This window comes from Leopardus geoffroyi, chromosome E1 (assembly GCF_018350155.1).
Source record: "Leopardus geoffroyi isolate Oge1 chromosome E1, O.geoffroyi_Oge1_pat1.0, whole genome shotgun sequence".
In the NCBI taxonomy this organism is placed as follows: domain Eukaryota; kingdom Metazoa; phylum Chordata; class Mammalia; order Carnivora; family Felidae; genus Leopardus; species Leopardus geoffroyi.
The window spans coordinates 14,998,488-15,024,148 of record NC_059330.1 but is presented as its reverse complement, the minus strand read 5'-3'; the positions used below and the strand labels follow the sequence as shown (position 1 = coordinate 15,024,148).

Genomic DNA, 25,661 nt, shown 5'->3' with positions numbered 1-25,661 from the left:
TGGGTGTAGAGATTCCTTAAAAATAAATCTTAAAAAAAAAAAAAAAAAAAAGTAGTTACTAAGGAAAGAGTGAAATAAACAAGCCCACTCAGGGTGCCTGGCTGGCTCAGCTGGTGGAGCATGAAGCATGCCACTCTTGACCTTAGGGTTAGGAGTTCAAGCCCTACGTTGGGTGTAGAGATTACTTAAGAAAAATAAAATCTGGGGCGTCTGGGTGGCTCACTCAGTTGGGCATCCGACTGCGGCTCAGGTCATGATCTCACATTTGTGAGTTCGAGCCCCACATCAGGCTCTGTGCTGACAGGTTGGAGCCTGGAGCGTGCTTCAGATTCTGTGTATCCCTCTCTCTCTGCCCTTCCCCCGCTCGTGCTCTCTCTCTCTCTCAAAAATGAATAAATGTAAAAAATATGTATTTTTTTTTTTAAATAAAAAAAAGCATAAAGATGAAAAAAGACACCCATGCAAACACAAAGTCTGAGTAGCACTACTATCAGACAAAGTAGACTTTAGGACAGAAAATATTACCATGAATTAAGAAGAACATTTCATAATGATAAGAAAGTCAATTAAGAAGATATAATAATCCTTGGGGCACCTGGATGGCTCCGTCAGTTAAGCATCCAACTCTTGGTTTTGGCTCAGGTCATCATCTCATGGTTTGTGGGTTTGAGCCCAACATCAGGCTCTGCGCTGACAGTGTGGAGACAGCTTGGGATTCTCTCTCCCCCCTCTTCCCCCCCACCCCCACCAAAATGTTTGAAGAGTGTTAAAAAATATATGTATATGTATATATGTTAACCCTAAATACATTTCATACCTAATTACAGAGCTTCTAAACTGTTTATATAAAGTAAAAACAGGTGGATGTTGAAGCAGAAAACTCAAAAATAATCATGAACACTACATATTCCTTTCAGGGGTATCAACAGAGTTGCTTGTATGTACAGAAGTATCTATGTGTTTCCACTGTAAGGCCCAATTCTAATTTCAGCTGTCTCTTTAGGTACATGACAAAACTCCATCTGGCACACTCCCTTGGTCATCATTTGTATGCAGGTTCAATGTTCCTTGGACAAAAGGTTTGTCAGTTTGCATTATGATATCAATGCAATGGCTCCCCTCTCCCCTAAGCCTAATATCTTAGATGAATTCCTTGTTGGTTTTCCATCTGCAAGCCAATACATTTTGCCCAACTTTCAATTATGTTCAACAAAACATCCTGATCACTTGCCTTTTTATACAATTACAACCTATGTAATTTTGTTTTGACCAAGTATTTTAAGAATTCCAGATTTCTGAACGTCAGAAATTCTTCATGCTCAAAAAATATACAATCTTCTTGAAAAATGTCACGTGGCTTTATGCTAAAAGTTTGGATGTCTATAATAAAGTTAACCGTGTCTCTGAATAACCCCTTCCACAAACAAAACAAAAAACCCCAACCACAAAAAAATGGACCTGAAAGAGGAAATAAATAAATCCACAATTATAGTTGGAGATTTCCAAGACTCTTCTCTCAGTAATTGACAGTAGACAAAAAGGTCATTACAAATATACAAAGACTTGAACAACACAATCATTCCATCTACTGGACCTGACATTTATAAAACACTCTACCCAAAAGCAGAATACAGATTCTTTTCAAGTTCACAACCATAAAACAAGTATTAAGACATCTGAAAAAACGAAGATCATAAAGTATATTTTCTGACTATAACAATTACTAGCAACTAATAACAAAAATATCTGGAAAACCCTCAAATATTTTAAAATTAAACAGCATACTTCTATTTTTTTTTTTTTAATATTTTAATGTTTGTTTATTTTTGAGAGAGAGACAGAGCACAAGCAGGGGGAAGGGCACAGGGAAAGGGAGACAGAATCTGAAGGAAGCTCCAGGCTCTGAGCTGTCAGCACAGAGCCCCACACGGGGTTCAAAACCACAAACCACAAGAACATGACCTGAGCTCAAGACAGACACTTAACTAACTGAGCCACCCAGGCACCCCTAAACAGCATACTTCTAAATAACATATGGGTAAAATAAAAACTCTCAAGGGAAATTAGAAAATATTTTTAACTGAATGAAAATAACCCAACTTAATCAAAATTTGAGGGATGCAGCTTGAAGTAGTACTAAGAGGGAAATTTACAGCAGTGAATGCTTATATTTAAAAAGATCCCAAATTGATCTAACTTTTTACCTTAAACCAGAAAACTTTAAAGCAAATTACACCCAACTGTAAACAAAAGGAAAAATACTGTAAGAGCATTTTGAAAACAAACAGAACAGAGAAAAATCAATGAAACCAAAGCTGGTTCTTTAAGATTAAAAAAAAAAAAGGCAAACTACAAAATACCAAATGATATAATCAAGATTTTAAGGTAAGGACTATGTTTTCTGGACAATTACTGAAGTGCAAGATCACAATGGTTGGAGTAACCATGGAAATTAGTCTTGAGCAAATAGCCGTCTTCAGATAGGCAAGATAAAAGGGACTTTCTAGGGGCACCTGGGTGGCTCAGTCGGTTGAGCGTCCAACTTCGGCTCAGGTCATGATCTCACGGTCCGTGCTGACAGCTCAGAGCCCAGAGCCTGCTTCCGATTCTGTGTCTCCCTCTCTCTCTGACCCTCCCCCGTTCATGCTCTGTCTCTGTCTCAAAAATAAATAAACGTTAAAAAAAAACAAAAAAAAAGGGACTTTCTAGAGTTTGGTAACAGCGTGAACCAAATCACAAAAGCTACACTGAGCATCTAGCTTGTACTCAAGACGAACCAACGAAGACAACAGACGAACAGAAAGGAAGGCCATGGGCCAGAATGGGCTGGATCTGGGAGTAAAGTCAAACAGACTTGAGTAGGACAACAGTGAGGCTCAGTAAGCTCTTCGACTGTAATTGGCTCTAGGAACTGCCAGCTGCATGGTTTTTATCACAAAACACACCAGTTGTATTCTGCAGTTACCACTGCTTTATTCCTGGAGGGGACTAAGTCTGAATTCCCAAGAAGTACCACAGTCCTTTACGAATAACAGGAGTATTCTACATTCCTTTACAATAGCAGGTCCTTGGGCGGCTCAGTCAGTTAAGCATCCAACTCTTGATTTCAGCTCAGGTAATAATCTCACAGTTTGTGAGCTGGAGCCCCATGTCACGCTCCACACTTGGAGCTTGGAATTCTCTCTCCGCCCCCCAACCCCTGCTCTCTTTCTCTCTCAAAATCAGTAAATAAAACATAAAAAACAAACAAACAAAAAAGCCTTAAAAAAAAAAAAAAAAAAAAGAATAGCCAGAGTTGCTGGGGATTCAGGGAGGCAGGAAAGAAAATGCATCAGTGACTACATGTGCTAGGTACCAAGGTTAAGAATTTTACACTCATTATGCCTTTAAGTCTTCATAAAAGAAACAAATTCAACTTCTACAACTTGCTCAACACACCTCATGACCCGAAACAAATGTGGAAAAATAAAAACTGATGTTAGGACAACAGGATTCTAGATATTTTCTAGGTCTTGTTAGTATTTTTACGGTAGCAAAAACACTCTGTATGTTTTAATAATCGATTATGTCATTATACATTTATCCAAACCCACAGAATATATATCACCAAGATGGAACCCGAAAGTATACTATGGCTTTTGGATGATCATGATGCGTTAGTGTAGGTTTATTCTTGGTAAAAAACGTACCACTCTGGTGCGTGATGTTAATAGGGGAGGCTTGCATGTATGGGGACAGGGAGTTCATGAAAAGTCTGTCCCTCCCTCTCAATTTCACTATAAAACTAAAATTGTTTTAGTTTTAAAAAAAAATTTTTTAATGTAACGTTTATTTATTTTTGAGAGAGACAGAGGCATGGAGAGAGGGAGACATAAATTCTGAAGCAGGCTCCAGGCTCCGAGCTGTCAGCAGAGCCCAACATGGGGCTCAAACTCATGAATCGTGAGATCATGACCCGAGTTGAAGTCAGACACTTTACTGACTGAGCCACCCAGGTGCCCTTTTTTGAATTGTTTTAAAAAATTAAGTCTCAAAATAAATAATGTGAAATAGAAGTCAAAACGAAACTCAAAAAAAAGAACAGAGAAATACATCTCCTGCCAGGCAAAGATGTTCTCTTGAGGCCTTTGCCTCAGGCTTTAGACTTCAAGTCATCCGGACATGGTGAAAGGGACACCTTGGTGAGGGAAACAGGGCCTGCCGTGTTGGGAAGGCAGTGAAAGAGGCAGGAAGGCAGCAGTAAGGCCCTTCGGAACCTGAAGCTAAGTAGGCTGCACCTTGTAAGTCAGACTATCTATGCCCATTTCTGTTTTCCCGGTTATGCCTGGCCCTTATGAAAGCCCTGCTTAAACGTTCCAGCCTTATTTTCTAGCTACCACTGGGACCGAAGAGAAGGGTCCCTGCCTGCACGCTTGGGCTAGTGTGCTGCACACACCCGAAAGCAAGGATGGTGAGAGCACCTAAAGTGGCAGTGGTGGCAATGACTGCAAGAGTCCAATTTTAGAGGACAAGAACAGGGCCACAAAGTCCAGCCACCTCTCACCCTAATGGATACTTCCCTTCTATTATCAACCTTGGAAGTGTTACAAGAACTATTTTACCTTAACACACCTCAGGAAACAAATTCCAATATTCTACTACCTGATCAAAACCCGGATCCCTCTACTTGATGAGAGCAAACATTTACTGAACAATTTACTGAATAATTTAACTTATTACATTTGCTATTTCATTCTCACAATAAGCCCTCAGAGCTAGGTAATACATCAGTATTCCTGTTTCTTTTGTTTTTTCTTTTACATTTATTTATTTTTGAGAGACAGAGCACAAGGCGGGGAGGAGCAGAGATAGAAGGAGACACAGAATCCAAAGCAGGGTCCAGGCTCTAAACTATCAGCACAGAGCCTGATGCGGGGCTCAAACCCACAAACTGTGAGATCATGGCCTGAGCTGAAGTCGGACGCTTACTGACTGAGCCACCCAGGTGCCCCAGTATTCTTGGTTTAATTTACTTTTTTGAAATGTTATTTAAACCCAAGTTAACATATAGTATAATAATGGTTTCAGGACAATTTAGTGATTCATCACTTACACAGAACACCCAGTGCCCACCCCCATTTAGCACATCTCCCCACCCAACACCCCTCCAAAATTCTCAGTTTGTTCTCTGTTTTTTAGAGTCTCTTATGGTTTGCCTCCCATTTTTTTTAAAAAGTGTATTTACTTACATAATCTCTACACCCAACATGGGACTCAAACTCACAACCCCGAGATCAAGAGTTCCATGTTCTACCGAGCCAGCCAGGCACCCCATCATTGGTATCCCCATTCTATAGAGAGAACTGAGGCCCAAAGTGGGTGACTTATCCAAGATCTCAACTGGTTATGTGACAGAGCTATGATCTGAACTCCAATCTGACTTCTACCCACTATAGTAAATCGCCTCCCTAATCTCTGACATTACTCAGGCTCTCACCTCTCACACATCTACTCCCTTGATCCCTACAACTCAAGACCACTGGCCTCTTCTAGTCTCTTCCTACTCACTCCCCGCTACCCCCAATAATCCAGGATCCCAACAGGGGCCAGCACTCTTGATTCTCCTGCATTCAATCCCTTACCACTCCACAACAGTCCTACAGCAAAACCCCAAAACCTGAACTACCAATAGGATATATCCACTTTGCCCATCCTGTCACTGAGTAGCTGAGTGCTTCTGGGAAAAACTCACACTCACAGCTGTCTTCTATTTTCTTGAAACCCACCTGGAGCACACAGTTTCTTCAAAAACTGTATCATACCCTCACCACTGTGACCAACCCAGGCAAAGCTGAAAAATTCAGTATTTGTTGTAACTTCCCACTCAACCTTACATTCACATATATCCAGACCTCTTTTCTTTTAGGTTTGAGGAGGGTTCCCTCTGCTTCCCCTTTACTCTGCCCCCACTCAACTCTGGGGAACGCTGCTCCATCACTTACTACACTGGTCTACTGCACCCTGAACTGCTCCTGGCTCCTTCCTAATTAGAACATTCTTCACTCAATACCATTTAAAAATACTGCCTTGACCTATATCTCCCTCTAGGTGGCATCTCATGCCCTTCCTCTTTTTCTAGCTCTGGCAATTTGTCGGTCCTTGCTGTCTCCACTCCCTCACTTCCCATAAAGCCTCACCCACTGCAATCTGGCTTCTATCCCCACTATTTCTGAAACAGCTCTTGCTAAGGTCACCAATGACGTCCTGACTGCCAAATCCAATGGATACTTTTCAGGCCTTATCTAACTGAAAGACTGTTAGGCAACTGACACTGTTAAATGCCCGCCCCAATTCCTGACATCCTTGGCTCCCATGACCCAGCACTCTCCCAGTCTGGCCATGCTGTTGCTCAGTGTATCCTATGGTTCCAAACCTGTCCCTCTGCTCTTCTCATTCCTTACCCTGTGAAATCTTGCTCGCTCTTGAGTTTTAAACCACCTCCTAAACCACCAGACTCCTAAACCTACATCTTCAACCCAGATATCTTCTCCAAGCTTCAGACTGCAAAATATCTCCACTTGGACATCCTACAGAAGCCTCGAAGTTACCCCTGACTGCTCTCATTTTCTCACTTCATTTCTCTCTCTGAAGCTTCAAGCTCAAAGTATTTTACAGCAAATCTAAGAGATTATCAATTTAATAGGCATCACTAGGGTGGAAAAAACACACACACGTGTGTGTGTGTATACATTTGTATATATACATACATATACATATATACACACACATACACACACACTCATCTTGGAATTGAAAACAGAGGATATAAGAAGTGCCTGCCAAACAGCTCCATCTGGATATTCCTAGGAACCTCAAACTTTTTACATCCTGAACAAAATCCATTTATCTTCCCTCCTAAACCTGCTCTTCTTCCTGTACTCTTCCAGTTGGCAGTGCCGATATCCACCTAGTCAGCCATGCCAAAAACTGAGTGTTATTTTCCTTTCCCTCTGGCGTCCCACCAAAATGAGGCTGCTGATTTCACCTGCTAACTACTTCTCAGATCTACTCCTGTCTCCTCACTGCTCTCATCTCTATCATCAGGACTTCAGCAGAAATCCCCAAACTTGATCTCCCAATTTCTCTAAACCCATCTTCCCCACAGCTACAAGAGTGAAGGACCTAACACAGAAAGCTGGGAAAATCATTCCCATGCTTAAGAACCTCGTAGGATTCTTTAGACACCTGGAAGGCTCAGTTGGTTAAGCATCTGACTCTTGATTTTGGCTCAAGTCATGATCTCACAGTTCATGAGATCGAGCCCCACATCAGGCTCTGTGCTGACAGCACAGAACCACTTGAGATTCTCTCTCCCCCTCTCTCTCAGCCCCTCTCCCGCTCACACGGGTGCAAGTGCTCTCTTTCAAAATAAATAAATAAACATTAAAAAAAAAGACCCTCACAGGATTCTTAACAAGCCATGCAATCCCCTCCATGATCTGGCTCTTGGTGATCTGTCTCGCCCCCATCTCCTAACAGTCCCTACTCCATAACTATACTCCAGTAAACCCTGAATTTGCACAGCTCCACACATTTCATCCTAGTTACCTCTCCATACCTAAGGCTGAAGGAAGGCCCTCCCTCATCTACCTCATCACACATTACTTCTTCCAGGAAGACTCTCCTCTCCTTCTCCCAGACTGGGCTAGTCATTAACTTGAGTGTTCTCACAGATTCCCAAATAACACCATAGCTTTATAAACACTACATCCTAGTATAGTTCTCTTGTCTATGGATCTTGTCTCTCCAACTAGGTAGGTGAGCTCGAAGGTACATGCAGTGTGCACAGAGCCTTGAACGCAGTAGATATCAATAAACACCAATGGAATGAATGAGTTACGGAATTCTTGTTACCTGACCCTTAGAGAGACCTGAAAAGGTAAACTCTCCCCTTGTACTATACTCAAAATGTGTAAGAAAATTTAAGAAATGCTAAGGGGCTCATGGTTGACCTAGCAAGAAGAGCATGTGACTCTTGATCTCAAGGTAACAGTCTAAGCCCCAAGTTGGGTATAGAGATTACTTACATAAAACATAAAAACTAAGATACAGAAATGTATCCTTAAAAGCACTGTTTGGAGCACAGCCTAGTAAGAACCTGAATTTCTCTTTTTGGCATTATTGATGTTCTTGAGAGCATCAGCCAAGACATTATGTGCACCTTTCCGACACCACGGAAAGACAGCAGGAAGAACAAGGTGATGTTTTAAACCTCACAGAAGCTTAGGTATGCACTGTTAACAAATCTCCAGATTATTTTTTCTTAACTCCAGCTGCCTTCAGGTGGGTGTCTGGAAGCAACTGAAGGGGAAAATGAATACTAGTTATACTTGCTTTTTAACATACACAGTTACTGGTTAAAAAATGAGCTATATGAATAGACAATAAGCCCCCTGGGAAGATGTAAAAAACGTCAAGTTTTGTCCCAATTAAAGAATCCCACTTCTACTCTTACCTTAACTCAGTCATCACACGGACAATCCCTACAGGGTATTCTCAGAAAGGAACTGAGTTGATTTGACACTCTAAGGTTCTATATCATAAAGCATAGAAACTGGTACACTGAGCCAAGCTGGGAAAAAAGGAGAGCAAACCAAGGGAAGAGTTCAAAAGGATAGGAGATGGATAGAGGATGTGAAGAAGGTTGGGGCTGACTGACTTATATACCTTGGTGAAGGTGGTGGAGCCAGAGGCCATCAGAATCTGACGCACGCGGTTGTGGAAACGCTGCATTGACTCATCATCCACTCGCAGGAAACACTGAGCTGTCCGCTCTTTAGTAACCTAAACCACAAGGTCAAGATTAATTTGTCTCTGATACTGTTATGGGAGCAAGGACCAACTCTGACACCACAACCCCTCACTAAGCCCTACCACCCAACATAGCTCAAATGACTGATAACGAAAAGGTGTGATGTTCCTCACCCTATGTATCCCGAAGGTATGGGGGTGGAAATGCTACTTCCAGCCCCTTTCCGGACTGTACCTCATTCTGTAGGTTCCAGACCCCATCCTTGTGAGTGAACTCCTCATAGCTGGTGCGGCATTTAGGCAGGATGCGGCACTCAAAGCCACACATGTTGAACAGCAGGTTGGGGTTGTCCTTACTGTACACAGATACGAAGCTGTTCTCCCACTGAACTGTAGTCACTGATCGTGGCAGACGGTTCTTGATGTCCCAGAACACTGCCCGACCCCTGCTCACACGGAACATATGGTCACATTAGTCTCCTGGAACTTGAAGGAATTTCCCTCAGAAGGCCAGACTGACAATATCCTAACAGAGTACACTCCTCCCACACAGGACACAAAGTCATAAATTCCCTGTTTGCTGGGTCCCTCAGACCAATGTCCTTCCAGCTTCCACAGCCCCCAACTTAAACTCACAAGTTGACATCATGCTTCATGAGGCGCATGCGGGCATCTCGGGGCCAGCACTTCTTGTTATTATAGCCAACGATATTTTCATTGTTGGGATCAGGATGCTCTGTCAGGTAGCGCTGGATCAGGTCCCGAGCCTCATCTGCTGTGAACCTATACCAGCAAGATGCGTGGCTGAGACCCAAATAAACTGGAATCTCATGAGACCTACAGCTTTGTAGAGCCCACCTCCAACCCCCACCCTACTCATGGGACTTCATTCCATTTTAGAGCCCCGATCCAGCAGCAGGAACCTTAGTTCCTCAACTAAGGAACAAAAGCTGTGTCCAGAGGCTGGGCATATGTCTTGATGCCCTGCAAAGATAAGACTCCAGGCAAGGTCCTCACCTGAAGAAAATATGTATGCGATCAATGTATCTGCAGAAGAGACGGATGGGGTGGGCAGCCTCAGTGGCTATATCCTGGAAACTGAGAAAGTCATTTGGCATCTGAGGGGGCCCAGCCATCTCACTGGCCCGATGTAATCCCAACACAAGCAAATCCATCACCAGGCCATAGTACTGCACAATGAATGAGGCAAACTGCAGGCCTCTGATGATCCCGTAAGAATTTGTATGGTTCATGTCCTAGAAAGAAAAGATTTACAAACTCTTGGCAATTCTTAACCCAAGGCCATGTCTGAAGCCTCTCTGGGGGCTTATCCTCTTTTGTCCTCCCTTCAGCAAATCCTAACTCAGGGAGCCAGACACACCCCTTCCCCAATTCCTTGCTACCCTGCCCCTAAGACATACCTTATAGTTGATGACCACGTTGTTCTTGGCAGTCATGTAGTCGGCTATGTTGTGGTCTACGATGAGTCGCAGCAGCCTATTAAGCAGGGTCAAGTCGATCTTTTCATACATCTTCTCAAAGCGCGATTCCAGCATGACATTGCATTCACCCTCACTTGTCTCCCACACATCCTGCAGATTATTGATGCCTGAGAAGTAGTCAAGACAGGTGTCCAGCAGGTTAGAAATTCCCATCCCGTAGTAGCTACCACAGTCCATAACCTCATCACACTGCCCTCCATTCACACGTGTGGACTGATAGGAGTGCCAGCGTTGCTCAGTTTCACGTCAATACTATTTCCTTGGCACTACGCAGCAAGAGTCAGCTACACTGCCTGGATGAGAACTTTAATGCAGAACTCAATTCACCTCAAATCAACCCAACTCACCTCAATTCCCAAGGGCAAACCCAGAAAAACTTTACCTTGGCACCACTTGTAAACAAGCAGAGGGGGTGGTTCTGTGTCAGCAGGCTTGATCCACGGTGGGAAAAGGCGGCGCTTGTCAGCTTCATACCACAGGTACTGGTCCAGGTAGGCGTCAGTGATCTTCTCCAGTGGCTCCACATCATAAACCGGCACCAAGTGGCTATAGAGATCCATGAACTCAATGCCCACCTGCAGAACAGGGAAGCTGGGTTACACGGATCCACCAATCACTTACTACTATTCTTGGTAGCAACCCACTACTCTTGGTGCCATGAACGAATAGCAATAGACAACTTGGGGGGGTGGGGGGAAGCATCTTACTCACTTCTTTAAAGGCTCTCTGAGTGAGGAGGTGACGTTTGATGCGGGACAATGCCTCATGGGGGTTGTCATAGGCTTGCTCGATCAAACCTAGCTCCTCCCTCTGAGACTGGTTTAACCGAGACTTCACACTGATAAGGAAACAGGAAAGATGAATGGAAAAACCAAGAAGGAAACCAAAACCAGAAACCACGGAAGCTAAACCTTCTTTCTTTGGACTGTGACAATGATGCTGTCCTTCCCGCTCTCACCTTCCCAAAGGAATCCACTCTCTGCTCTTTACCTGTAAGCTTCTTTGAGCCGCTCCAAGGCCAAGATGAGCAACTTGGTATCATGCTTGTAGGAGAGCGGGGGGAACGGGATGGGTGAGAACCTCCGGCTCTCCAGCCAGTGCACAGTGGTGGTATACACTGCCACCGCCTCCTCTGCTGTGATGTACGGCCCATCCTGCAAAGGAGACATGATAATTAGCCCCCCAGCGTAGCCTAATCCCCACAGGACAAGGCATAGTCCCAATTCTGCGGTCTATTCTCCTGCCCACTCCCCACACCCAGCCCAGCCTAAGCTGCCCAACCTTCAGGTAGTTGTGCTGCCGCTCCTGTTCTGCCTTCAGGTAGAGCCGAGTGAGGCGGCCCAGGTTCTTTTTGCAAACAGTCTTGTCCACAGTGGCTCCACGGCGGATCCGTTCTCGGTTGTAGTGGGCAGTGTTAGTCCACCAATCAGCCTTGGCCTTCACATATCGAAGGATCATATTCTCTATGGGTGTTGGCAGCCCAGGCACCTGAAAGTGCAAAAGGCACAGTGAGAAAGTGACAGGAGCCACATAGCTCCCAAAGGGAGTCTGAGAATGATAATCTTTTTCTTTTTTTTTTTAACATTTATTTATTTCTGAGACAGAAAGAGTGTGAGTGGGCAAGGGGCAAAGAGAAGGGAAGACACAGAAACTGAAGCAGGCTCCAGGCTCTGAGCTGTCAGCACAGAGCCTAAGGCAGGACTTGAACACACAGACTGTGAGATCATGACCTAAGCTGATGTCAGACACTCAACCAACTAAGCAACCCAGGCACTGCCCCCCCCCAAAGTTTGTTTTTTTTTTTTTCTTTTAAGAGAGAGAAAGAGACAGAGAGTGGAAGAGGGAGAGAGAGAAGCCCAATGCAGGGCTCCATCCCACAACCCTGGTTCATGACCGGAGCTGAAATCAAGAGTCGGATGCTCAATCAATTGAGCTCACCAGGTGCCCCCAGGAGCGGTAACCCTAACCCTAGGAAAATGATGTTCCCACCTTCTCAGAGTTGGGGTGACACCCACCTTCCAGGGAATGTTGGCCTTCCAGCAGCGCCAGGCTTCACTGAGGTGCTGCAGGATCGTCCGGGCCTTGTTCTGTTTAATTCCCTCAGGCATCATGTCCAGAATGTCATGCATCACAGCTGCCCGAAGCTCAAGGTCAAAATGTGACTCCACTCGCTGCTTTGTTACAGTCTTTGCCACCCCCTTAGAGTGTCGGCCTAAAAGTGAATTGATTAAAGGCAAGATTCATTGCTCTCAGTGAGTCTCTACCATCATGTCCCCTCATTAACCATGGGTACACTGAAATCAACAAGTATAAACAAAGTGTCTACACACCCAGCACATGCAAAACAGACAAGCTACCTCAGATAGTCACAACAATGCTTCTGAGGAATTTCCATCCTACAAATCCAAGATAGCCTCAAGGCCCCGGAGAGAAGCCCAAGAAACACAGTGCCAAGTCAGAATCACTGAAGAGCGGGACTTAGAGGTAATCCAGCAGGAAGGGATTCTCAGTCTCAAACAAGGGGAGGGGACAGAATGGGAACATATGATCTACCGTTGAAGGGATTTAAAAAAAAAAATATGTTGGACACAGAGAAAACCACTCACCTTCAAACTGTCGGGCCAGGAGGTTGCCTAGCCACCGCTCCAACAAAGGGGTGATGCCACGCATGAAAAACAGCCAGACCCGCCAGCCTGCAGCCCAGAAGCCACAGCCAGGGCCCTTCCCTACAGGGCCCTGTGGCCCCAAGCAGAAATCAAGAAAGTAAGTTAACAATTCTTTTAGAGAGCAATTGAAAACTGGGCACAGGTAGGGTCATGGGAAACATATCAAAGACAATAAAAGGAAAAGAAGCAAAACTCCTGGACTTCAACATCTAAAATAGAATAGGTGAGAAATTCTAAGGTACAAACCAGTAACTGAAATTCCCTATTTAAAGGTGGGCTTTTAGGGGAAGTGTTACAGTACACACAGTGAGGGCAAGTAAGGACATACTTAAGGCCTCTCTCCAAACAGGTCCCTGGAAAAAGCCCTGACTAGACATAAAAATTAAAATAGATCGGAGAAAGTAAGTGCATGAGGGCGAGGGCAGGGTCCCACCGTGTTGAAGCGGTAATAGATGAGATGTTTCAGGTCCTTGCACATGCGAATCTGCCGCATCAGCTTGTACTTGTAGCGGTACATGCCCGTCAGCTGCCCCACATGGGCAAAGATGTACTGCAACCCATCTGCCAGCTGCAACACAATTACCCCATCAGGCTTTAAGCTAGAGTCAGTTCCATGATGAGATCAGGCTTCACTCAGCTTCCCCCCTGGGGCAGGGATCAAGGATACCTAGCCTCACCTGGAAGGCATCCACATTGCCCAAACGATACTGTACATGACTGTCTACCACCAGCTTAGTTAAACGCAGAACTTCTCGACAGAGATGGAAAGCATTCCCAAAACGAGATTTCTTTCTTTCCTGGAGAAGATACCAAAAATAGAAAAAAAATTAATTAGCAATGGTCCAAACTAGATGTACTCCTTCCCCAGAGGACAGAGCAAAACGAGGAACATCCCTCAAACCCAGAAGACCCTTAAGGTGAAATGCAGACACCTTGGTGGTGAGGGTCTTGACAGGCTTAAGATTGAAGTTGTAATCCAGGTGCAGATAGTTGAGGTTTTTACGGTGAATGAGAAGGTTGAGCATGTTGTAGCCCTGGCGGCAAACCTGTAGCCCCACCTCCACCCAGTCCAGCTTCGTGGACTGGAAGAATTTGGTGGCTTTGAAGGAACGGAACAGGTATCTGGGGTGGGAATAAGAGGGAGAGTGAGCGTTAGCTCCTGATTATGTTTGGAACAAAAGAAGTCTGAGAAATGACCCTCAGGCACCTTACCTCTTCTTTTGGGCTTTAGGGGGCCGGTGCTTCAGGGCATTCAGCACATAGTACTTAAGCAGTTTCTGGTAGGAGACTCTCACTTTCACAGGCTGCCCAGCAGGACAATGCTCTCGATACCTGGGAAAACAAGCCAAGAAGAGTTAGCCCATCTCTCCTTCCAGTCCCTCTGGTAAAGGCTGCAATCCCACCCAGTTGTAGTGTTCTCTCCAATACATTCATTACCATCCCCCCAGATAGAAACCTTACCAGTTCTTGACAAGGGGGATATCCAGGGCCCGGCGGGTGCGACCAGAGCGTAAGTTGAAGGGCCGTGGGGCCCAGAGGAGGGCAATGCCATTGGCTGTATTGTCTGTGTAGAGGGGTGTGTCCTTCAGGAAGGGCTCCACAAACTCTGGGAGCTCAAACTCCTCATCATCATCAGGCAACGGTTCCTGGCTCTGAAACGAGAATGCCCAAGGGTTCAGCTCCCACTGAACTTGGAAGAGAATTAGGATGAGAAGAAAACTCTCTGGGGCCAAGCACAGTGGCTACATCTGCCATGGAAACTAGGCTGCCAGACAAGAAAAGCCCTAAAGAGCCAGGGCAAAGGGGGCCAAGGGAGCAGAGAACAAGCCAGGGCCAATCAGGAAAGCAAGCATCACTCCTCACACCCCAAATGGCTCATCACCAAGGGCCTCCCAAGGAGCCCCAGTACCTTACACAATGCAATCACCTCCTGCCCAAGCTCCAAAACCTGAGCTGGGGGAAGGAGGTCTGTTAAGAACACTATGGAACATAGGTAAACATCAAAAACATTATTTCAAGTATAAAAGGTCAATCACAAAAGATCACATACTGGAAGATTCCATTTATATGAAATCTCCAGAATAGGCAAATCTACAGAAAGATTAGTAGTTGCCTAGGCAAGAGAGGTTCAACAGAAATAGAGAGTGACTACTAATGGTGCAGGAATTTCTGAGATGATGAAAATGTCCTAAAATTGCCTGTACAGATGGCTGAACTACTCAGAATACACTAAAAACCACTGAATTGTACACTTTAAATAGGTAAGTTACATGATATGTGAACTCTATCTTAATAAAAGGATTCCAAAAAAAGCCATAATGCAAACGGACCAGAACAGACTATACAGAAAGCCCCAATCACAGAAACACAAATTAAACACCAATAACTTGGTTTGAGCCAAGTGCCAAAGTGTCAAATTAGCTTCAAGCTCAAGGGGAACACTAAAGCAGATGACAAACACGTCTCCCTCTAGCTGATTTCCATCTAGTAACACTTAAGCCACAGTCATGAAATTTCTCTTGCAAGAACTAAGGTCAAATGTTCCCTCTTCTCACCTTGACAGAGTGCCTATGAGAAATTGGGTTGATTAAAGGATCAAAGTAGAAAGCTGGCAGATCAGGATCCTCAGTTTTGATGAACACAACGTTAGGAGTATGGTACCTAAAATGCAAGAAAAATCAGCTCAAGTTCTCCTGACTCTCCAGCCTTCTCTTTTCCCCAACATGTATTCTAGCTCTCACCAGGTGAGGTGGACATGGTGTGGAAGATTGTTGTACAGATAAGGGAAAGCAATCTTGTATTCAGTGCGGATAGGCTGCCGGATGATGATCTTGTTAATATCATTGAATTCATTCCAGTCTTCATCCCTAGGGTACAAAATTAAGGATGAGCAGACCAGCTGGGGAATTTGGAAACTACAAATGTTTCTCAAGGATCAAGATTAGATCTTATTCAACCCAAAGTGCCTAAAATCCCCACTCTCTTCAACTTACTGGAGGTTGATGTCTCGAACAAGAGGTTCAAATTTGGGGCCTCCAGGAATGGCCATATTGAGTGCCTTGGAGGTAAAGAAGGCCTTCAAATCAAACAGATAGAAATAGTTGTCATCTACTAAGTCTGTCAGGAGCTGATTGGCCAGGCGATAGAGAGTGGACATCATGGGCAGTGTGAACTGCCAGCGCTGGTAAGTGGAGCCATTCACATACCTAGGAAAAAAAGAGGCCTCTGTCAGTTAGGTATACCAGCTAGCCAAACCATTCTACCTATTGCTCTCCCAGAACTCCTGGAATTCCAAAACTCTCACAGGAGCAGTAACTTAACCATCACTCACTTCCGGCTGTCCCTCAGTGGCTGGTGGTCATAGAACCAATCCAATACAGGGGCATCCTCTTCAGGGTCCAGCTCTAGCTGAATGGCCTCCAGTGGCTCAACATCTAGGATGTTGTCAGCATAATCCAAAGGTGGCTCTTCATCATCAAAAGGGGGGAAACGCATCCTCTTGAAATGCCTCCTGTCTCTTTTTTCACGGCGCATCATAATCCACATTGACCTAGAAGCCAAAAATGTCGTACCATGGTTTCTGTTCACTGTCCCCAAACCACCCTCCGCCCATTCCAGCCCTTCTTACCCCCACTGGGAGATGTAGACAGGCTCAATGACCCAGGGAATCTCATTGACAAAAGAAATGGCTCCAGTGATGTGGTACAACACAGGCACATCTCGAATCTGCTCCCAAGGCATAGGCATGTTCTCCAGGAGTTTCAGTACTGCATGGGGCATATACTTTAGGGCACTGCAACATTAGGGAGAAAGACGATTGTAAGTGACAAGGTGTTCTGCTACCTGTGCCATGCAGAGAAGCCACATGCTATCAGAGTACAGCATTCCACAGAAAAGCCTGCCTTACAGTCCAAACTCCCAAACTTAGCACACAGGCCCTCCTTGACCAGGAGCCCTGCCTCCTCCTCTCCAATTGTGCCACTCTTCTTCTTCAACTTCACAGTCCTACAGTATTGGGTTTCTTTTCCTCTAGAGATAGTTTTTGGGCTGTCACACATTCTATGTTCTCTGTACCTTCCCATAAATAATAACAATAAGAGGCGCCTGAGTGTCTCAGTTGAGCGTCCAACTCTTGATTTCAGCTCAGATCATGATCCTAGGGTCATTGGATTGAGCCCCATGTCAGGCTCTGTGCTGAGATTCTCTCTCTCTCTCTCTCCCCCTTTCCCCCACTTGCAGTCTATTGCTCCCAAATCAAAAACATAAATAATGGGGCGCCTGGGTGGCGCAGTCGGTTAAGCGTCCGACTTCAGCCAGGTCACGATCTCGCGGTCTGTGAGTTCGAGCCCCGCGTCAGGCTCTGGGCTGATGGCTCAGAGCCTGGAGCCTGTTTCCGATTCTGTGTCTCCCTCTCTCTCTGCCCCTCCGCCGTTCATGCTCTGTCTCTCTCTGTCCCAAAAATAAATAAACGTTGAAGAAATATTAAAAAAAAAAAAAAAAACATAAATAAAAGAAGCCAATATTAAGTAAAATTAGTTATCTTAAAAAAATAATAAAATATTTGTCATACTTTATTGTAACCATCTGTCTCATATCGGCCATGCCACTAGACTATAAGATCCAGAAAGGCCATTACTTCCTATTCACTGCTCTATCCCTAGCACAGTTCTCAAAAAATACTTTTTATAACCAAAACATATGGCCCTCTTTTTTTTAGATGGCCACCTTAGACCATTAAGTGGCTAACATTTTTGTGTCCAAATAGAAAGGAGATTTGCTAAGGCACTTATACCTGTATTTACTCAGCTTGGGAGCAGAGAAAAACAAGAGTATAGAGGCTTCAGGAGTTAAATATCCTGAACTTCAGGATTCTGGTCACTGAAGAGTTACTAACAATAAGAATGAAGTGTCCTGTTCTGGGTTTCAACCCATTCAAAGATAGGGACATCTTAACATAGCTTCAACAGGACGAATTAGAGGCAGATCAAGAAAAGAAATCAGGGCAATCAAGGGAATAACTGCAAGGGGCGCCTGGGTGGCTCAGTCGGTTAAGCGTCCGACTTCGGCTCAGGTCATGATCTCGCAGTCTGTGGGTTCGAGCCCCGCGTCTCAGAGCCTGGAGCCTGTTTCAGATTCTGTGTCTCCCTCTTTCTCTGACCCTCCCTTGTTCATGCTCTCTCTCTCTCTCTCAAAAATAAATAAATGTTAAAAAAATTTTTTTTTAAGAGAATAACTGCAAGATCTGAAAATTATCACAGAATCCTAGTTTTCTCCCTTTGCTTATAACCACCAAGATGGGTTGTCATAGAGGATTCCTGTCCCCAAATGAGAGCTGCTATCCAGGACTACAACCTATGGGACAGGAACAAAGGAGAGGGGCCAAACTGTAAATGAAATAATTCCAAGAGGTTCCTTACCCCAAGTAGACCCTTTTGTCATGGCGGAACTTCCTGTTGGTCATGTCTCCATGGTCTCGAATGATCTTCCTAACGTGTTCTGGGGGCATGTCTTCCTTCTGAGCATCCACAAATCCAAACTTCCGCTTTTCTGCATAGCGCTTGGCCTGTAATTGCTGCCATTTTCGGGCTACAAAGACAACTCAGTTTAAAGATCTACACACCCTCAGCCTAATCATCCCCACCTCTTACCCCAGGGTAAGCTCCTGTCAGGATGTATGAGGAAGGGGTGGGCATACAGTAGATGCACTCCTTGCCAATTCTCTTACCTCCCTCTGCTTTATTTTTTCCTTTATCTCCTTCATCACATTTATGACTGTCTTACATTCTTGTTACACATGTTTAAGTTTGTTATTGTCTACCTCACTCATTGCAACTTAACCCTTATCAGAGTAGGGCTTTTTTTTTCCATTGCAATTGTTTCCCCATTGGATCAGTGCCTGCAAATAACAGATACCTTTAACTACCCTATTAGATTAAAAAACAAATGGGGTTATAAGTGAGCTGACACCTCATGCCGACTTAACAAAACGGGGAAAAGAAGCAAACCCGCTGCGCGCACGCGCACACCCGCCCTAAGCCTCCCGGCCCGCAGGCGCCGGTCCCGCACGCGTTCTTCATTCACCTTTCTCCTGCAGCTTCTCCTCCGACATGTAGTCTGGCAACGGGGCTAGAGGGCCGGGCACCGGGTTACCCGGCCCTCGGTAAGGAAATACTCCGGCCATTCCCGGAGGATCTGGGGGGGGCAGAGAAATTAAAACTGTATCGAGCAATAGGGCCCGGGCCCAGCAGGAACGCGTCAACACCCCCGACCTGCAGTTCCTCCTTGCTCAGAGTATGCCCAGCCCGGCCCAGCCCAACCCTCAGGCCTTTCAGCCCGACCCCCTCACACCTCCCGCAACACAGCCCTTAAAGCCCGCCACGAACCCCCAAAGGCCCCCACACAGGTAGCCGCTTTCTCCGCAGCACAATGGCGGCAAGCCTACGTCCGCTGTGCGTTCCCAACGCCGGGAAGTACGCAACTCTCGTTCAGCTGTCGATCCAATAGGCGCCCAAGTGCCCAGACGGATTAGAGAGCTCACCAATTAGAGTTGCACATAGGGCCAGAGGGGGCGGTCCACAGGCGGAAATATTAAAACGCAAGAGGGTGGGGTCGGGTAGGCGCAAGCCCCGCCTCCCTCCTTTTTCGGGCTGCTTTTGGGACCTGTGGTAGATGGATCTAGACTTTAATCTGCGATTGGGGTCCATCAGACTACGACAGACCTTAGTTTTGAAAAATAAATTTGTAACAATCTGCACGTTATACTGTGTCTAGTTTCATAAATGTAGGTTTGAGGTCCGCTAGCTCGGAGTCCATCCTTCTTTTGTTCATGCATGCATTCATTCACTAAGCCATCTATTGAGTGCTCAATATGTATCAGGGGTTGGAAACAGCAGGGGGGAGGGGAAGCCAACCTCATGGAACTCACAGGGTAGCGGCCAAAGGACCCAGGATCTTGCAATGCAATGTGATGGGAGTTCAGGGGCAGGACATTTTAACCCTGCAGTGAAGTCAAGGAGTTAGTCAATGCACCTAGAACAATAAAGAGGCCATGGAGATCAACATTGCTGGGTGACCTTTCCCCTTCTTCTCCATTCTTTTCTCTCTCTCTCTCTCTCTCTCTCTCTCTCTGGCAATGATCACGCCGTGTAGTATATACTGGACATAAATGCTTCTTGATTCCCTCAGGCTCTGCCTGTGTCTTGCTATTTGGATTGCTCTCCATCTCCTGCCATCCTGGTTTCACTATCTCTCTTATTGCATCCTAACAACCTTAAATCTGACTTAGTCAACAGGTAAGTTTGTTTGAACTCACACAGTTTACTGTGGAGTATGCAGAGGAATTGTAACCCATACAACCTCTCAAACTGGTTGAAAATGTAGGACTCAAAGGTGAAATGATTAGAGAAAAATGCAAAGGAGAGTCCAGACAAGTAAAGATTAGTAAAGATTTGATGGAAATGGGTAGATGTGAGGGATTTGATGGGGGTAAAGAAAGAGGAAGGAGAAAGAAATCCCAGGTGGTGGAAACTGCTAGAGTTGAAGTTTAGAAAGGGGAACCAATAGGGGTGCCTGGTGGCTCAGTCGGTTAAGCATCTGGCTCTTGGCTTTGGCTCAGGTCATGATCTCACAGTTTGTGGGTTTGAGACCCACATCAGGCTCTGCCTGCTTGCGATTCTCTCTCTCTGTCTCTCCCCAGCTAATGTGCACTCGCTCTCTCTCAAAATAAATAAATAAACTTAAAAAAAAAAAAAAAAGAGGAACCAATATGGCATGCTCTGAAAACAGCCAATCAATCTGGCAGCAGTAGAAATTCCACTCTTGTCATTATTATGTTCATCATTGCCATTGTTGTGGAGTCCTTCCACCTGTATAAGGTTGTGTGGGAGGTATTGTTCTAAACCCTGGTAATATCCTAGTGTTATGGAAACTGGTCTGGATCACCTGACAGAAGAACCAAGTGGCACTTGGAGAGCTTAGAAGGCAGGAGGCTTATTTTACACCGGTGGGCTCAGAGGAGATCATTTTCCAGAGGTCTGAGCCCAGAACATCAATAGAGGGGACAAGTTATAGTCTGTTACTTCTGCATTCCTCATTAGTAGTAATTTGGAGCCTGAGGCAAGCAGGGTGGAAGAAGAACCCAGAAGGGAAGTCTTCAGGCAGGGACTGAAATTCCCTTATCAGTACTGTCGGCCATCATACAACAGATTTTTCCCTATCACTAGTATTGTCTATAGTTTTGTCAATAGTACCAATGTCAACTTCTGGTTTGAGTTGTTCTGCTATTGTCATGTAAGAAGTTTGCTACTGGGCGAAAGGTAGCAAGCTACTGGGAATTCCCTGTACTATTTCTTTATTTAAAAAAAAAAAAAAGATTTTATTTTTACGTAATCTACATCCAACTGGGGCTTAAACTAATAACCTCAAGATCAAGAGTCATGTTCTCCATCAACTGACCAAGCCAGGAGCCCCTGTACTATTTCTTTAAAAAAAAATTTTTTTTTAACATTTATTTATTTTTGAGACAGAGAGAGACACAGCATGAACGGGGGAGGGGCAGAGAGAGAGGGAAACACAGAATCGGAAGCAGGCTCCAGGCTCTGAGCCATCAGCCCAGAGCCCGACGCGGGGCTCGAACTCGCGGACCGCCAGATTGTGACCTGAGCCGAAGTGGGACGCTTAACCGACTGAGCCACCCAGGCGCCCCCCCTGTACTATTTCTAAATAGCATTATTAAGATATAATTTGCATTCCATAAAGTTCACCTCTTTAAAGTGTACAATCCAATGACTTTGGGCATATTTATAGAGTCATGAAATTATCATTACTATCTAGTTCCAGAACATTTTCATCATCCCCAAAACAAACCTCGTAGCCATTAGCACTCACTGCCCATTTCCTCCTACCTCCTACCCCTCAGCCCTAGGCAACCACTAATTTATTTTCTGTGTCTATAGTTTTTTGCCTGATCTAGACATTTCTCATCATTAGTATCATAGAATAGTGATCCTTTGTGACTGGCTTCTTTTACTTAGCATGTTTTTGAGGTTCGTCCTCAAAATATACACATACATACATACACACACACATATGTATACCTATACATACATATACATATATACAAAATCTTCTTTGGAGAAATGTCTATTCAGATTCTTTGCCCATATTGAAATTGCGTTGTCTTTTTATTATTGTGTTCTGGAAGTTCTTTATCCTAGATATAAGTCCTTTACATGATTTGCAAAAATTTTCTTTCATTCTTAGGGTTATCTTTTCATTTTCTTCATGGTGTTCTTTGAAGAACAAAGGGTTTTTTTTCTTTTTTTTTTTTTTTTTTTTCAACGTTTTTTTTTTTATTTATTTTTTTTGGGACAGAGAGAGACAGAGCATGAACGGGGGAGGGGCAGAGAGAGAGGGAGACACAGAATCAGAAACAGGCTCCAGGCTCTGAGCCATCAACCCAGAGCCTGACGCGGGGCTCGAACTCACAGACCGCGAGATCGTGACCTGGCTGAAGTCGGACGCTTAACCGACTGCGCCACCCAGGCGCCCCAAGAACAAAGGTTTTTAATTTGGATAAAGTTCAACTTATCAAGTCTTCTATTGCTTATGATTTTGGCATCAAATCTTGGAGAAATTATTGCCTAATTAGGGGCACATGTGTGGCCCAGTCAGTTAAACATCAGACTCTTGATTTTGGTTCATGTCATGATCTCACGATTCATGAGTTCAAGCTCTGAGTTGGGCTCCTCACTGACAGCACATTGTCTCACTCCACAGAGCCTGCTTAGGATTCTCTCTGTCCCTCTCTCTCTGCCCCTCCCCCCTCCAGTGCATGCTCTCACACAGGTATATGTGAGCTCACGTGCGTGCTCTCTCGCTCTCTAAATAAACCTAAAAAAACCTGAATAATATTGAAAAAAAAAAAAAAGAAAGTATTGCCTAATCCAACTCACAAACATGAACTTCTATGTTTTTTCCTAAGAGTTGTATAGTTTTAGCTCTTACATGTAGGTCTACGATTCACACTGAGTCACTGAGTTAATTTTTACGTGTGGTGAGAGATAGGAGTCCAAATGCATTCTTTTGCATGTGGATATCCAGTTGTCCCAGGACCATTTGTTAAAAAGGACTATTCTTTCCCCTTTGAATTGTCTTGGCTCCCTTGACAAAAATCGGTTGACCATTTGTTCGTTCCTTGACTCTCAGTTTTATTCCATTGATCTATATGTTTCTCTTTATGTGCTCTCTGTGCTATTTTTGCAAATTTCATGTGAGCCTAACATTATTTTTTAAGTTCATAAATAAATAAGCGACTTTAATCCTCAAAACAACCTAACAAGATAGATGTTATTATTATCCCTATTTTAATGATGAGAAACCCAAGCTCAGAATGGTCGAGTAATCTGTCTTGGGTTACATGGCTAATTACATGAAGTATGTGTGGGTTCTAACAACTTTATATGCATTAGTTCACCTGATTGTCACAGTAATCCAACAGGGTAGTTACTCTTATTAGCCTCATTTCTAGATAAAGAAACTGACAACTTGCTCACAGACAGTAAATAATGTCCCCACAGAGAGTAAATAATGAAGCCTCCGTCTCACCCTAAGCGACTGGATCCAGAGCTTATAGGCTTTTTGTTTGTTTTTTTAAGTAAACCCTACCCCCAACATGGGGCTCAAACTCACGACCCTGAGATTAAGAGTTGCACGCTCTACCGACTGAACCAGCCAGGTGCCCAGGGGGCTCATGTTCTTGACCATACTGCTACACCAACTTCTATGGTCATGCCAAGAAGCATACTGTTGGATGGGAAAATTTGGGCTAAGTTGTAGCTGGTCTTGAATTCCAGAGCTCAGGCAGCACTTTGACTTTTTACCAATGATTCGAATTATTTGCCAATGTTTTCCAAGCTTTTTCTTTTAAAGCTGGAAAACATTTGTGCAAATTAAGTAATTTACACTAAGTGGGCAAGAGGCATTAGAAGGATGCTTGTTGGGATGAACACAGGGTACATCCTTACATGTAATTGATGATCACGAAATTCTATTTCTAAAAACATTAAAAAAGGGGCGCCTGGGTGGCGCAGTCGGTTAAGCGTCCGACTTCAGCCAGGTCACGATCTCGCGGTCCGTGAGTTCGAGCCCCGCGTCGGGCTCTGGGCTGATGGCTCAGAGCCTGGAGCCTGTTTCTGATTCTGTGTCTCCCTCTCTCTCTGCCCCTCCCCTGTTCATGCTCTCTCTCTGTCCCAAAAATAAATAAACGTTGAAAAAAAAATTTAAAAAAAAACATTAAAAAATAAAAATAAAATATTAAAAAAATAATTTACAAATGAAGAAACTTTAAGACTTAAAGAATTAAGAACTTCTCTTAAGTTCTCTTCACGGGTCAAACATAGCTTGAGTTAGTCTGATGGAGCTCAGTTGAGTAGCAAAGTGACAAAGCCGGGAACAGATCTGAAGGGACAATATTGGCTGCCATTATTATGGACCCATTCATTGCAGCCAAACCAGTCTCCTCATTGTTTAAGGAGTTTAAAACTGGACTTGAAGGTGACTGTGGGTCATATAAATGAAGGAGTCCTCTGGCTAGAAATACACAAGTGTGAAGTCTAGGAGCTCAGACCAGACAGACCAAAGCTGATAGATAGTAAAGCCATGAAAAGAATAACAGAAAAGCAGATGAGAAAGCCTGGACACACAGTCTGGAACAGGAGGATGCCAGAAAAAGCTGGGGAAGTAATAGCTGGAAAGATTGGGAGAGGCCCACAGGAAGGAAGAGCTTCAAGAAAAGGAAGCCCTCTACCATGTTAGATGATGCAAGTAGAGGAAGACTAAGAAAAGTCACGATCTTGGCAAGAAAGAATTCTCTGACCTCGGAGAGCAGTTTCAGAAAAATTATGGGACAATAAGGTTGCCGGTTGCCAAGGAGGTTCCTACGGAGACAACGGGTATCAACCATTCATTTGAAAATTTGGGCATAAAAGAAAGACAAGAATTTGGACTGTAGCAAGAGGGTTAAGAAAAACAGAGATAAGGGGCTCCTGGGTGGCTCAGTTGGTTAAGCGTCTGACTTCGGCTCAGGTCATGATCTCGCGGTCTGTGAGTTCGAGCCCCGCGTCGGGCTCTGTGCTGACAGCTCAGAGCCTGGAGCCTGCTTCGGATTCTGTGTTTCCCTCTCTCTCTGACCCTTCCCTGTTCATGCTCTGTCTCTCTTTGTCTCAAAAATAAATAAGCGTTTAAAAAAGAGAGAGAGAGAGAAACTGAGATAAGAGGCAAGGTAGATTAAAATCATAGAACTGGCAGAGACATCAGAGATCATCTTGTCCAAACTCCTATTCAATCCAGTAAGTCTTTCCAAAGCATACCTGCCCTTAAAGATTTATTTCTACAAAAGTTGAATACACACCTCCAGGTGCTGGCCTTGCCAAGGTGCCAGGGTACAGAAGACAGCCAACCAGACCCAGGCCGTGCCTGCTCAGAGCTTGCCTGCGGATATTAAACAGCTAGTTATACGATGAATGTTTGTAGTTTCAGTTTTTACAAAGTTATATAGTCTCATAGAATCTGTGACAAAGAACAGCTGCCTACGCTTCCCCTGCCCATTTCTCCTTTCCCAGCTATCAATTTTAGCTGATTAATTTGGCATTTATTCTCATATCTCCAAACAAGTGTGTATTGCTACTTTTTGACTTTTTGCTTT

The 25,661-nt window shown here is 44.4% G+C and overlaps 1 protein-coding gene across 1 annotated transcript in view; it reads right to left on the bottom strand.

The window, feature by feature from the left end:
- The window catches only part of PRPF8 (pre-mRNA processing factor 8), a 32,559-nt gene extending 13,090 nt beyond the window's left edge, over positions 1 to 19,469 (bottom strand). Inside the window, exons 1-24 of the mRNA XM_045490452.1 lie at positions 19,342 to 19,469; positions 19,040 to 19,150; positions 18,376 to 18,544; positions 16,587 to 16,751; positions 16,290 to 16,508; positions 15,952 to 16,164; positions 15,700 to 15,825; positions 15,514 to 15,619; positions 14,420 to 14,610; positions 14,171 to 14,290; positions 13,891 to 14,080; positions 13,636 to 13,755; positions 13,392 to 13,526; positions 12,899 to 13,028; positions 12,308 to 12,504; positions 11,574 to 11,780; positions 11,283 to 11,446; positions 11,004 to 11,130; positions 10,675 to 10,867; positions 10,212 to 10,399; positions 9,808 to 10,046; positions 9,427 to 9,573; positions 9,026 to 9,236; positions 8,707 to 8,823 (exon numbers count right to left, since the gene is read on the bottom strand). Coding sequence (XP_045346408.1) covers positions 8,707 to 8,823; positions 9,026 to 9,236; positions 9,427 to 9,573; positions 9,808 to 10,046; positions 10,212 to 10,399; positions 10,675 to 10,867; positions 11,004 to 11,130; positions 11,283 to 11,446; positions 11,574 to 11,780; positions 12,308 to 12,504; positions 12,899 to 13,028; positions 13,392 to 13,526; positions 13,636 to 13,755; positions 13,891 to 14,080; positions 14,171 to 14,290; positions 14,420 to 14,610; positions 15,514 to 15,619; positions 15,700 to 15,825; positions 15,952 to 16,164; positions 16,290 to 16,508; positions 16,587 to 16,751; positions 18,376 to 18,544; positions 19,040 to 19,139 — 3,774 coding nt within the window. The 5' untranslated portion in view covers positions 19,140 to 19,150; positions 19,342 to 19,469. The remainder of the gene's footprint in view (positions 1 to 8,706; positions 8,824 to 9,025; positions 9,237 to 9,426; positions 9,574 to 9,807; positions 10,047 to 10,211; positions 10,400 to 10,674; positions 10,868 to 11,003; positions 11,131 to 11,282; positions 11,447 to 11,573; positions 11,781 to 12,307; positions 12,505 to 12,898; positions 13,029 to 13,391; positions 13,527 to 13,635; positions 13,756 to 13,890; positions 14,081 to 14,170; positions 14,291 to 14,419; positions 14,611 to 15,513; positions 15,620 to 15,699; positions 15,826 to 15,951; positions 16,165 to 16,289; positions 16,509 to 16,586; positions 16,752 to 18,375; positions 18,545 to 19,039; positions 19,151 to 19,341) is intronic.
- Positions 19,470 to 25,661: the final 6,192 nt, after the last annotated feature.